The 13,555-nt window shown below is 30.3% G+C and overlaps 2 protein-coding genes across 4 annotated transcripts; one reads left to right on the top strand and one right to left on the bottom strand.

Moving 5' to 3' along the window:
* Window positions 1–88: 88 nt before the first annotated feature.
* LOC119680260 (ubiquitin-protein ligase E3A) lies at window positions 89–10,803 on the top strand. Of its 3 annotated transcripts, none has more exons than XM_038093007.1 (10): window positions 89–184; window positions 6,972–7,136; window positions 7,204–7,530; window positions 7,599–8,443; window positions 8,604–8,845; window positions 8,919–9,225; window positions 9,288–9,496; window positions 9,595–9,776; window positions 9,843–10,335; window positions 10,402–10,803. In XM_038093007.1, exons 2-10 carry the CDS (start codon window positions 7,093–7,095, stop codon window positions 10,738–10,740), a joined length of 2,988 nt encoding a protein of 995 aa, XP_037948935.1. In that variant the 5' UTR covers window positions 89–184; window positions 6,972–7,092; the 3' UTR covers window positions 10,741–10,803. The 3 variants fall into 3 exon arrangements, with proteins under 3 accessions (XP_037948935.1, XP_037948917.1, XP_037948926.1); XM_038092989.1 differs by having other exon boundaries at window positions 90–184; window positions 7,596–8,443; XM_038092998.1 differs by having other exon boundaries at window positions 92–184; window positions 6,987–7,136; window positions 7,596–8,443.
* On the bottom strand, window positions 1,719–4,945 carry LOC119680278 (protein FAM91A1). Its single transcript, XM_038093019.1, has 2 exons — window positions 3,016–4,945; window positions 1,719–2,959 (listed from the first exon to the last, which is right to left on the bottom strand). Exons 1-2 carry the CDS (start codon window positions 4,814–4,816, stop codon window positions 1,869–1,871), a joined length of 2,892 nt encoding a protein of 963 aa, XP_037948947.1. The 5' UTR covers window positions 4,817–4,945; the 3' UTR covers window positions 1,719–1,868.
* Window positions 10,804–13,555: the final 2,752 nt, after the last annotated feature.

Here is a 13,555-nt window from a genome sequence, read left to right as displayed (position 1 = left end):
AACAAAAATTATTATTAAAATTGTCTTCTCTTTTATGTCAAAAAGATTTGAAAAATTTAATTGTCGCAGATTATTTTGTAGTAATCACAATTTATTAAAATTTTAAGTAAAGACATTAACCAGATTAGTGTTGATTTTATTGGCAAACGCATGTTTACAAATTATTATTCCTAATTAATATCTTGTAAGTTTATCGTACTAAAGTTTTTTTATTTTAACAAAAAAGTGTCTATTAAACGAACTGATAATGTTATTATTAAATTTTAATATAACTATGCATATAGAATTGTTTTAAAAATTTGTTCTTAGCGAAATTAGGAATAGGAGTAAACGGGGTACTTGGTCCCAACGGAGCGGAGCACTGCGACCATGCTTGATCTTTTGTGCTGCAACATACCCTAACTGGACAGGAGACATTCCGCCTTTCGAATGAAAGCCAGAATGTCGGCCGTTGAGGACCTCCTAATGTTAGAATGGGAGAGTAGTTCTCGATCCAGCGAAATTATGAAATAAGAAATATTTTCCTCTGCTGTCACAGAAAAAAACTTAATTATATCCAAGTTGAAGTAAATTTATGTTTAATATACATTTCTTTTAACTTTCGTCGCATACAAAAATGAGAAGTAACATTCTGCAATAGCAACTGTTTGAACTATAAATCGTTAAATGACTTGCTATACCACTTTCATCTATATTCGTAATAGCGGGAACATTTAAAGAAATGAAAAAGTAGACACTTTGACCTGAGTTAAGACTTTTATAAATGTGAGTGGTGTTTATCTTCACACAAAGAAAGTGCGAATTTCTGTTAACAGTCGTTACCTACTATTTAGAAGCTGCAAGTTGCTCAAAATCAGGCTCTCCGAAGACTCTTTAAAGTGCCTTAGTACATCCGCACAAATGACATCCTAAGAGACCTTAGAATAGACCCGTTCAAAATATACATAAGAAACAGCCCTGAAGCTATTCGCGAAAACCGACAGGCTGCCCTACTTAACACTATCTAATCTCAGAATAATCTCTAGCCGCACAGTGTGGTACGCAGATCTTAGATAAGTCATCGAATAACCACGATGCTTTTGAGTAATACATAAATTAGTCAGTAAGAAGGGTGGGACTCTGCAAGAACCTCCCAGCTATCAAAGAGTAAAAGTGTCCAGATGCACTGACTCGGAAAAGACTTAACATGAACATGAACAATATCTCTTTAAATGATTATTTAATCATTTAATCACTTAAGTTTCGGCTACCAGGAGAAACGGGCTTTTATTGCTGTACTTCCTTTAAAGCTTTATCAGTAATGACAATAGATTAGAAAAATAATCGAAGTGAATAGAATAGTTTTTTTATATTTCAAAATTTTCTATGAGGAATATGGTATTAAAACGGTAAATAATCAGTAATTGTGATATATAAAATAGATATCTGCTGATCAACCTGCTAACCATTTAACAACCTACGATTAAAAAAATTTTCCATGTAAATTAAACAATACATTCTTATTTAAAATATGTTTATTGCATTTTTTCTATTTCTATAATACCGTACGAATAACATACTTTTACATGTAGCATTTTATTCAACACAGTAGTGTTTATAAATCTAACAAGCAAATTTAATTAAAAACAATTCATATATATATATATAGTTATATATAATAAAACAAAGAAAATTATAATCAAATTTACAAAAAGATAAAAAGTAAATAAATGGAATGGTTTAAATTGTTATAATTACAACTCAAAGATAAGACAGCGGAGCAAATCGGTAATAAAAGTTTAAAAATGTTTCATTGGTGTTGATAACAAACTTATCAACTCTACACTGATAATTGCACAAAAAAAAAATTACAAAATGGAATATTTTATTCATCGTCCACTCCAATAACATACTCTGCCATTTTCAAACGCCAAATTAATTCGTGGATGTGGCAAAATTTTACCAATTTTTAGATGTTCGATTGTTTCGTCTTCAAAGTGCATACATTGTTTAACGAAATTCAGGAATTTTTCATTCATAACAGTTGAAAAATGTGATAATTTATTTAAATTTTCATCGTTGCAAAGTTTACGCACAATTTGTTCACATATTCGCGTATTTGCATCCACATCAAATAACGGCACGCCATAATGTACATCGAGCAATGTCCATTCTTCAGTTGCATCATTGCTATCTACACTTATCTCGCACGCTCCTCGACCATTAATTGGAATTTCAACTGAACCTTGTGATACTAATTCTGGCTTACTAAACTCACCAATAGAACTTGAATCGCAATTTGCTAATTCTGTAGCTAATAACTCATTACAGTCATCTGAAGTGTATAAGTTTGAAGGTGAACTATTTTGAGGACTTACAGCAAAATAATTCTCATCTGGACTTTTTAATTTATTACTTGGCGAACTTGGTACACGTGCAAAGCTAGTAACTTCTGAATTATCCGCAGGTGATAGGAGGTCCTGCACAATTGGCACTTTCGTTGAATTTATATCAGAGTTAGATTCTGAATTTGGCACATCTTTAATTTTGTTACTGTTTTCAGAGATTTTTGTTTTGCTTTTCGGATGCCTTAAATTAACATTTATTTCATAAACATCGCACCCAATATCAGCAACACCTGTGTTGAGGAATGATATGAAACCACAATTGTGATTTAAGTCTAAATGTTCACTTAGTTTTTGTACAGCTTTATGTTTTGACCACTTAGCTTGACGTAAATCGTATTCATCAAAAGGAAAAGCTTCATAACGTAATTCTCCTGGCTTACGTATGCCATATCCTTGTATCAGCACACAACCATTTTTTAGTTGTTCATTTATATTACGAAAATTCTCAGAATTTATAACATATGAATCGGAATGTAAGATATTTACTAGCAATTTGCCATATCCGAGAAAAACTCGTGGTAAAGACTTAAGTACAGTGCCTTGGCATAAAAATAGACTAGGTGGACCATATCCTGAAAGAGTAGCGCATTAATTGAGTTTAAAAAAAATAAACTACATTTGTACAAACCAGTTATGTGATTGTAAAACAGTTTCGTCCACATATGAGAACAGTCTGAACTCTTAAAATATTGTCCGAAGAGGGGAATGCTAAAAAGATGAGATATTGAAGCTGTTAGTGGTGCTGCAGATATTATAAATTTATATTTTTTCTCCAAAACTCGATCACGAGTTTTCTGATCTAAACACTCCAAACATTCTAAACGTAGCAAATCTAATCCTCCTGGTAACAAGTTGCGAAGCGCGCAAATCGTTGATCGCAGTATTACTGCATGAGCAAAATAACGTGATACATCGCCTTCACCTTCAGCATCCAGTAATGATACTTTTTCCAATTCTACAAGAAACGAATCCATACTCTCTTCAGAAAGCTTACCAACTTCGAACATGGTAACCGCATGATTTTTAAGACCTGGCGATAAATTGCCCATCATCAAAAAGGCTGTAAGTGTCGAATCAAATAGAAAACCAACACGTTTTCCGATTTTTTCGACCTTTTCAATAGTTGTTGTTTGCTGTGTTCCTGATGCGGATTCTCTAATGCTGAGTTTGGTTGTACTTTCACTTAGATCATCTATTTCTGAACTAAATTCTTGTTCTTCTGTATTTGGATCTGAAGTTTCATTTGCTTGAGGAGATGGTGCAGACATATTAGCGAAACTGAAGTCACTATTGTTACCATCTGATGAAAGATATCCAATTGAACTGTTGTCTTTATCCTGCTTGGGACTACTCTGCGTTAAGCGAGAATTTTCGGCATTGATAAAATTATTGTAGTTAAGTGGAGTTATTTGTGGCACTTCTTTCATATTAGAACGTTCTTTTATATATTTTGTCCAACTGTGATGAAGTTTTGGTTTAGTCCCTGGACTTTCGCTCAATACTTCTTTTATTTGCGCAAAGCCTAAACGACAAAACAGCGAGACAGCGTATTTGACAGAATCCAATTCCACCTGCAACATCTGTGCTAGTTCAGAGATGGTCATATGCTCATCAGCACTCACAAAAATTTTATACAATAAATTTTCAAAATAATCTCCACTGACTCGATTCATAACAAAATTTTTTAATGGTGGTATACATATACGATCTTCACCAGATATAGGTACATCTAAATAAACTAACCCTTTTCTATATAAACTATGTACTAGTACATAGTCACACTTTCCTGCTGTTTGAGAGCCAAAATCAATTAAGTCATCTATTAGACTTCGTTCTGCTGTTGTAACATAACGTATATCTGTCTCGAGTACATAAGCAACTTCAATTCGCCACCAAGGTTCAATATGTATTCTAACTGGGAAACGTGGCATAAAATCCATAGGGTTTGCTTTCGATCCAAACAATATAGCACGAGGGGATGTGTGTGTCTTTATGTCACTGATCAAAGATAAGTATTCATTTCTGCCAATGCCAAGCACTCGTAGGCAATCAGCTGCTGTGAAATTCGGTAACGTATCATAACTTTTATCATTGCGTAGCAGTTGACTTAGAACTTCCAAATAATAATTGAAAGGTGTAAACCGCATTCCCTTTGTTACAATATCCGCCAAATGATATGGAAATAACAATAAATTGTTAATGCTTTTCTGCACTAGGAGTTCATAATAACGCTGTTCGTGGCGAAAAACCTTTGATGCAAGATTTCCACGAAAGCGTAACTGATTTTTAAGACTGTAATTGAAGACATATTTTTCATAGTCACGTTGATTATTCTGCAGCACCTGTCGCAGGTGTACGGGTAGTTGCTGCCATGGAATGTTTTTACGCACACAATTTGCAATATCTTCTGCCACTTTTTCAGTCGACATTTTAGGAATAATGTTTAGTAATCATTTTTTAAAACACATATACGATTACATATCTTCAAAAACGTTTCAAATGGTTCTAATTAAAACAAATTTATCAGACTTTTTTAATTTTTCTGCGCAAATATTGATAAAAACACTTTTCCTTTATTTTTTTCATTCGTTAATACGTTAATACGTTACTTTTGAAACGATGGAAACGAAACGTTTGTATTGATGCTTGTAACTACTAAAAATTTGAATGACTTCTTCAGTACTATTGCGTAGTTTGTTGTTTAATTTTTATTAACAGTTATTATTAGGTTTTTGCTTTTTAAGCAAATCGCAAAAGAACAATCGTTTAATTTAAAAATAACATATTAAACAACAACACTGCTGACTTATTTAGACCAACCATCTAATTTAGAAATCGTCTATTGTGGACGACTTTTGGAACTGCATGCTAAATTTCCAGTTAACTGTCAACGAATGATTTCGTTAATGTCCAATTGAATTGGACACAATGAAACAAAATCAAAATTTTGAAATTTTATTATTCACAAAATTAACATATTTTGAAGTTCCACATTATTAAAAAACTATAATGCGTTTCACAATGTGACTATCACTTACAACACTGTCAGCTGATGTATCATTATTTGAGTAGCGAAGGTACCGTTGATAAATACAAATCTGTTATGTTAATATCAGGGTAATCTACTCAGGGTAGATACTTTGTGTTTTGTTCGATTGACAAGTCTTGATGGAATTAAGATTTACTCTAGATCTGTAACATTGTGTCCAATATTTTTTAGAGTAATCTAATATTTTTGTTGTTGAGTTAGTAAGCACTTATATTTTTCATTATACATATGTCGAATCAAATCACACTTTATCTGTAAAGTCACATAAAACAGCTGTCAATTTTAACTGTTTTAAAATTTCTAGTGGTGTTATAAGTTAATTTCGAATGTTATACATTTCGCTTGAGTGAATCTCGACTGATAATGCTGCCCCAGATTTACTAATCGAAAACGGCAATAATATAAAATAAATTTAAAACGAAATTTTATGGTTTTTTCTATATCGAAACGACATTGAAATACACAAAATGCACAATAAAGAAATAGAATAAATTTTAAACTAAACCGGAATGTAAAAACTTTTATTAATTCCCCAAGAAATTCAACTCTAAATAATCAGAAAATGTGTAGGCTAACAATAGGTTTGTTTCACGAGCTAGTAGTAAAACTCAAGTAAAACACAAGCAAAGTACAAACTCAGAGCGTAACACAAATAAAGTCCGAAATTAAACTCTTTACACAGATTTTCACGGAACAGCTTTGTGTAAAGTATTGTGACAACACCTGTGCTGCGCAAATAAACCAAAGTTAAATTCACACTAAAACAGCTGATTCACACATCAACACAAATTTTACTTAAAATAAAATGCAAGAGTAAAGTCCGTGTAGCATTTTTAAATTTCGATAAGGATGTTACGCTCTCTCAGATGTTCTCATTTACTCGAAAATTTGCTGATGGATCGCACTTGTGTAATATTGAGAAGAAAATTTCAAAAATATTTGTATAGGATTTTAATAATATATATATGTACATATAGTACATATTAATATGTACGAGTAAAGTCCGTGTAGCATTTTTAAATTTCGATAAGGATGTTACGCTCTCTCAGATGTTCTCATTTACTCGAAAATTTGCTGATGGATCGCACTTTTGTAATATTGAGAAGTGAATTTCAAAAATATTTGTATTGGATTTTAATAATATTTCACTATTTGCTAACTTTAAACATTAAAATGGAAATATTTTCACTTTTCTCAAGCAAAAATTGTCTAAATTCTAATAATTCTATTGTATAAATTAAAACTATGCAGACAAAATTCCTTCACTGTTTATTTTAAATAATCAAAATATATGTTTGTTGTTATTCCTATGGAACCTTTGGTAGGTGCATACTACTTTTAAATGCAACTCTACCATTTCAATGATTTAGAAATTTATGTTCTTTATAGAATACATAAATAAGGAAAACACTGTAGTCTTAATAGAAGTTTTTAATAAATTAATATTGCACTAATTATAAAAATTAAAAAAAAACATAATATATAAAAATTTTTTATATGTGCTCATGTTAAAAATAGTTTTATTTTGAAATTAGTTTTTTTTTTAAAAGGATAACTTGAGAATACAAAGGAGTGACGATCGATTTTTTGCACTACTTTTCGTGATTATTGACGTTTTAATACACAAAAAAAATTCAAATTGAAATTTATTTCTTCATGAGTTCAGAGAACAAAGACGTAAATGGCGACTTATCTTCTAGGTATTAAAACATATAATATATTATAAAATGAATGTTCTTTTATATTATTCTTTTAAATGTTCTTTAGTGGCAATGAAGAAGCGTCATTAACTAGCAACGATCTCGTATATCTACAAAGTCCTGCAACATCAAGACCACCAAATAAAGATTACGATATGAAGCGAAATGCAGTGAAAGCATTGATTGAACGATATTTTTATCAGCTGCAGAGCGGCTGTGGTAATCCAAAATGCTCAAATTCATTTTGTGCTTCCAGTGGCAAAGTTGCACCTATGACTCCTAACGAAATAGCTGCTAAAGCCTTACAACTTGTATCCCAGGAAGCAAAATTATGCGATTTTGATAATCATTTAGCAAAAATAGCACGCACACAAAATGATTCGCCCACGACGAGGTAATATATTTAATTTGAATATAAAAAGAGGTACATTTTATTCATGCCCTTTAATATTTCTTTAGTAGTTCAAATGTAAGTTCAGCAACAACACCTAGTAAACAAGACTCTGAAATGATGGGCTCTAATGAAATAAAATATAGCGAAGGAAGTGGTATGAGTGCACTTATAAGAGCAAGTAGTTCAAGTTCAACAGTATCTACTAATACAAATATATCTAGTTGTGCCACAGAAGAAGAACCAATACCGCATATAATACCAACAACTTCATGTGCATGGATTCCGCATAATATAGAATTAAATCAAAATGTTACAAATCCACCTAAATCATCTATGCCCACTCAACCACCAATAGATTATTTAGATAATAAAATTTTAGAAGAATTAATTGAAGAAAGTACGCTATGTAACAATTTTGAGCGCTTAACCGATGTTATTAAAGATGTGTTTGGTGACATCAATAAGCTTAGTAAGAGTTTTATGCGCTCATTGAACCAGAAAGATTTAAATTCAAGAGCAGCTACTTCTAAAATACAAGCACTTCTGAGTAAATCACCTAAAGACTTAAAGAAAGAAGATTTACGAATTTTAGAAGGTGAAACTGAGAAGGATGAGGACAGTTCTGTTCAAGTAGAAGAAAATGTTCCCACTTTAGATGTTGTGGAGCCGATGAATACCGACGAAGTCTATGATGATGAAAATACTACATTTCAATCTAATAGAAGTGATACTATGGTAGATTTAGAAAGCTTAAGACAAATCAAAAACAAACTTTTTGATTTGGATAAATCGGAAATACGAATGGCCTTAAATGAAGGAATTTCAACATTAATAGAAAAATTAAAATTTTCTGTAACATTTAATTGGGAAAATGTACTTCATTGTTTTGTAATACTTTTTGATATGCCATTTGGTAAGTTCTTTGATATGGATTCTCATATGAGTTATTTACATATAACAAAATATTGTTAATATAATGACCTATAATTATATAAATATTTTTTTTGTTGCTATGTATAACTTTAATAAATTCATTTTTCAATTTTAATATTTTCTAATTTAATTTTTTTTAGCTTCTAGTACCTTTGCTGATATGGAATATATCGACCGAAACTTGCCAAAACTTTGCAGTGTCGCAAGAATTTTACCTGTTTCGGCACAAGCCCGGTTAGCACGCATTTGGGCAACAAATTGTAGCGATCTACTTTTAGCTTTGGTGCAATGTTGTCAACAACTTATAACTATTCAGACTATGTTTGATGAAGAAATGGCACAAGAAAATCAAGAAATTATTTCAGTAACTAAAATATTAAAGGTGGGCGTTATTATATTTATATTTGGTTAAATGAAATTTATTTTTACTCATTTTTTATTTTTAATCATTTAAGATTGCCTTCTATGCCAACATTTTGGCTAGTGAATTAGATACTCGTAAATCTTTAGATAGTCAAGATGTAGATGTGGTGTCAACTGTAAATGAAGATGAAGACGACATATTTAATTATATGCAAGAACCTAAAGGAAATGCACATAAATTTGCCGAAGATCCTCTTGAAAAGGAACTAGGCATTTCCAGTCTCGACTGCAGAGTACCATTAGTGCCATTAGAGGAATTTTACAACGAGGCATTTAGTGAAATTATACAAATGGATCGTGATTATATGTCCTATAGAAATTTATCATTTGATCCTAATGGTAACAATGTTGTTTATATATTTTTAATTAAAATATTTTACGTGATTATATTGTATTAATAGGTCCTCATTTCTCATTCATGCTGTATTCATTTATTTTAACCCCCGCTACCAAAGTTATTGCTCTATATTACGACAGTCGCATAAGAATGTTCAGCGAAAGAAATTTATCATTATATACTATGGTAAATTATAATTCTGAAAGTAACCATAGGCCAGATTTGAAATTAAGAATTAATCGTGATAACATAATATCTGATGCATTAATTTGGGTAAGTTTGAAAAATTAAAGTAAAGCTAAACATTGTGTTTAATAATAAAATTTTAAAGTATTAAATAAGAATTTTTACAACAATGTTTTTTTTTGTAGTTGGAAATGGTTGCGATGTCAAATCCTAAGGATCTTAAGAAGCAATTAGTTGTAGAATTTATCGGAGAACAAGGGATTGATGAAGGAGGTGTTTCTAAAGAGTTCTTTCAATTGATCGTTGAAGAAATATTCAATCCAGATTTCGGAATGTTTACTCAGCAGAAAGATACAAATTATGTATGGTAAGTTAGTAAAATATTTTATACATTTTACTTTATGTTAATTTATACAAATGAAATCTATTTAAGGTTTAACACTTCGCCATATGAAAATGATGCACAATTTACCCTTGTTGGTATTTTATTAGGATTAGCAATTTACAACAATATTATACTGGCTGTGAATTTTCCAATGGTTGTATATCGAAAATTAATGGGTGGTGTAGGTACATTTTACGACTTAAAAGATTGGAGTCCAAGTTTATATAGTGGTTTAAAATCGATGTTGGACTATGAAGAAATGGATATGGAAGATACATTTATGCAAACATTTCAAATAAGATACAACAATGTTTTTGGAGAAGTGGTAGAGCACGATTTAAGACTCGGTGGCAGTGAAATCATTGTAAATCAGCAAAATAAACAAGAGTTTGTTGACTTATATTGTGATTTTCTTTTAAACAAAAGCATTGAAAAACAGTTTAAAGCTTTTAAAAAAGGATTTGAAATGGTAACAGATGAATCACCTTTAAAATTACTTTTTCGGCCAGAAGAAGTTGAAATGTTAGTCTGCGGCAGTAGGGTAAATAAAAATATGATTTTCCATAAAAACTATTTTTAAATAATATTTGGCTTTTTTTGTATATAGAAATTTGATTTCAATGAATTAGAAAAATCTACCGAATACGAAGGTGGCTATAGCAAAGAAACTCAAATTATAAAAGACTTTTGGAACATTGTGCATTCAATGCCTGAAGAAGCCAAACGGAAATTACTTGAATTTACAACTGGTTCTGATCGTGTACCTGTTGGTGGCCTAAGCCGTCTAAAATTATTAATAACACGTAATGGACCCGATACGGATCGATTGCCCACCTCACATACATGTTTTAATGTGCTCCTATTACCTGAATATAATAGTAAAGAGAAATTAGAAGAACGATTACTTAAAGCTATTAACTATTCGAAAGGTTTTGGAATGTTGTAATAAATAATTTAATGTTAATTTATTGAAGACAACAGTAGGTAAAATTAAATTAGCTCATCGTCTGAAAAGTGTTTTTTCTTTATATTTCATATTGTTTCTTTATATTGGTTTTTAAAGTTTTAATCGATTTTCGTATGAGTTCTTAATGAATTAAATTTAAAGTTAACTTTTAGAAATATCAACCAACCATCGTGATGAAATATACTCATTTTTTCATTTAATATATTTTCGAATTTTGTATATAAATTTATAAAATATATAATTTATATATAATTAATTATATAATGTTTTATAAATATATTTAAAAAAATAATTTGTAGTTACAAGTGTATAAAATTAAATTAAGAATGCTTATTCTATCGGCTGCAATTGTGTGGGTTTTGAAATGGATATGTATGAGTGGTACTTAGTAATTTTCATAGAAATTGTATGTTCAATATTAATAAGTGCAAAAATATAAAATTCAAAATGCTCTTATAAAAGATGAAATCAAAGCAAGATCTGTGTTCTATTATTTTATTTTCTTTTGAAAACTCGAAAGAATAATTGATTTTAAAGTACATCGCTTCGCTACACAGACATAGGGTCACAAAACAATAAATTTGCATCATAAAGCATTTTTTCCCCATTCAGGAATTTCGGACGGGTTATAACATATTGTTTTAATATAATAACTACCACACCAAATGCAACATCATTTATTCAAGTAAGTCTATTATAGTTTCGTGGACGAAAATTTGGTCTAAAAGCCCACAATTGTTCGTTTGGTTATACATTGTTATAATCAATACAATTCTATTTTGGAGCATTCTAATCCGACCAACAAAAATAAGTAACCTGAATTTACTATTAGTTGAAATTCGAATAGAACATGGCACGAGATGTAATGCTATCATCAAACCTAAGCACTTATGGAATGGAATGGAATCGACAATTTTTGGACAGGTTTACAAAAGTTGGTTCCATGTGTGTAGCTAGGAACGGTCCATGTTGAAACACCATTCCATATCAAAAAATTGTAAAGTAAAAATTGTAAAAACCTTCTATCATCAATCCTGCATACGTCCCATGCTTATTTCTCTTAAATTTTATGTTTTTGACTTTATTAATTCACTAACATTGCAAACAGTTGAAAAGGGATGAAGTGCATCATATAAGTCCCATCTGTGTAGCTCTGTGCATATCGGGGAAGTAATACATTCATTTATTTATATTCTCAACGAATCATATGAGCTTTTTCTTACTAAATTCTTTAACTGTATTAAATTTAACAAATAGTTAACGCGTGATAACTAAGTAAATTTCAGGAGTATCAAAATAGTGTATTCAGCTATTACGGGACCTGCTATTGCGAATATAAAACTTTTTTATAACTATTAATTTTTATTTAAAAATTATAATAATAAGTTTACAGTATCACAATTAACGCTAACTTGCAATTAATGCGATTATAGTGTACCAATCTGTCGCATTTATTCCTATGCCCAGTACAATTAACAATTTTTTACCATAATAGAAAATCACATTGGACACATTCACAGATGTTTGCTATATGTACCCACTTTCAACTTTCTAGTTACTTGTCGTCTACAGAGTTTTGTCGTCTACTTCTTCTTGGTTCACACTTCAATAATCGAATGAATGTAATAGTACATTCACATTGTCTCATTTAAGCGATTTTGCTTATTATAATCACTAATAAGCATGATTTACCATACAAAGAGCTTTCATATAAATAAGTTCATTATAATGTGAACGCTTCTTCATTTATATAAATGAGCAAGTGCCTAAATGAGACAGTGCGAACATAGTATAATACAGGCTCTATATATTGCGTAATTTTTATTAATTAAAGGTTGTTGAAAAGTAAAGTAATAAATTTTTATTATACACTACAATAATAGTAAAAAAATCTTTGTTGTTATTTTTAAAAATTCTTTTACTTAATAAATTGTAAATGAACGTCTGTTATGAGGATAATGATTATATTACTTAATATTAACCATAATGTTTTATCAGAAAGGTTTCGAAAAGTAGTGGACAACAACGAAAATTTATTATTATTTATTTATTATTATTTATTATTATTATTATAAATTATTTAATTAATTGTCTTTTTGACTGACCAAACTTGTTAGACATGTTATCTTATACGGCGTTTACATTGGCCGAAAATGGCTCATTTTGGTCAAAAATCGAAAATGAGTATCGAATGGCTCATTCTTGCATATAAAATTTCAAGCACAAAATGAGCAATTTTCTCACATTCTGTATGAATGACGTTCGAATGCATTCCACATATGTTCCAAATGCAAAGGAATCTATTGAACATACCCTAAATGAAAGCTCTTCATGGCATTTTGACAGTTTGTAAAAGCTGTTTTGACATATTTACAAAAAAAGATAAACAAATGTTTAGTAGTTTTATTTCAGTTTGAATTGTTACCATGAGAACGAATGAAATACAACGAATGTAAACACTTTCAAATGAGTCATTCAAAATCAGCCATTTTCGGCCAATGTAAACGCCGTATTAAATGAAGATTGCAGATGATTTCACTTTCCAAAATTCACTTATCAAAAGTATTGGTAGATATCTATGATAGTCGTAATATTAATGCATGTAAAAAAAAATTTTTTTTCATTTGTAGGGTAACAAAATAATCGTTTAAAATTACATTAACATCTGGCATGAATTTGCAATTTATTAAGTAATACCACAAAATACACCACATGGTGAAAATATTTCACATATGATATTGTTTTACTCCAATGTGGTAACACTGTTTGTAAAGCACATATGTTTTGTTTATAA

The sequence above is a fragment of the Teleopsis dalmanni genome, chromosome 1 (assembly GCF_002237135.1).
Source record: "Teleopsis dalmanni isolate 2A chromosome 1, ASM223713v2, whole genome shotgun sequence".
NCBI lineage: Eukaryota > Metazoa > Arthropoda > Insecta > Diptera > Diopsidae > Teleopsis > Teleopsis dalmanni.
The sequence above is the reverse complement of the archived record's forward strand: the minus strand, read 5'-3'. Positions and strand labels throughout refer to the sequence as shown.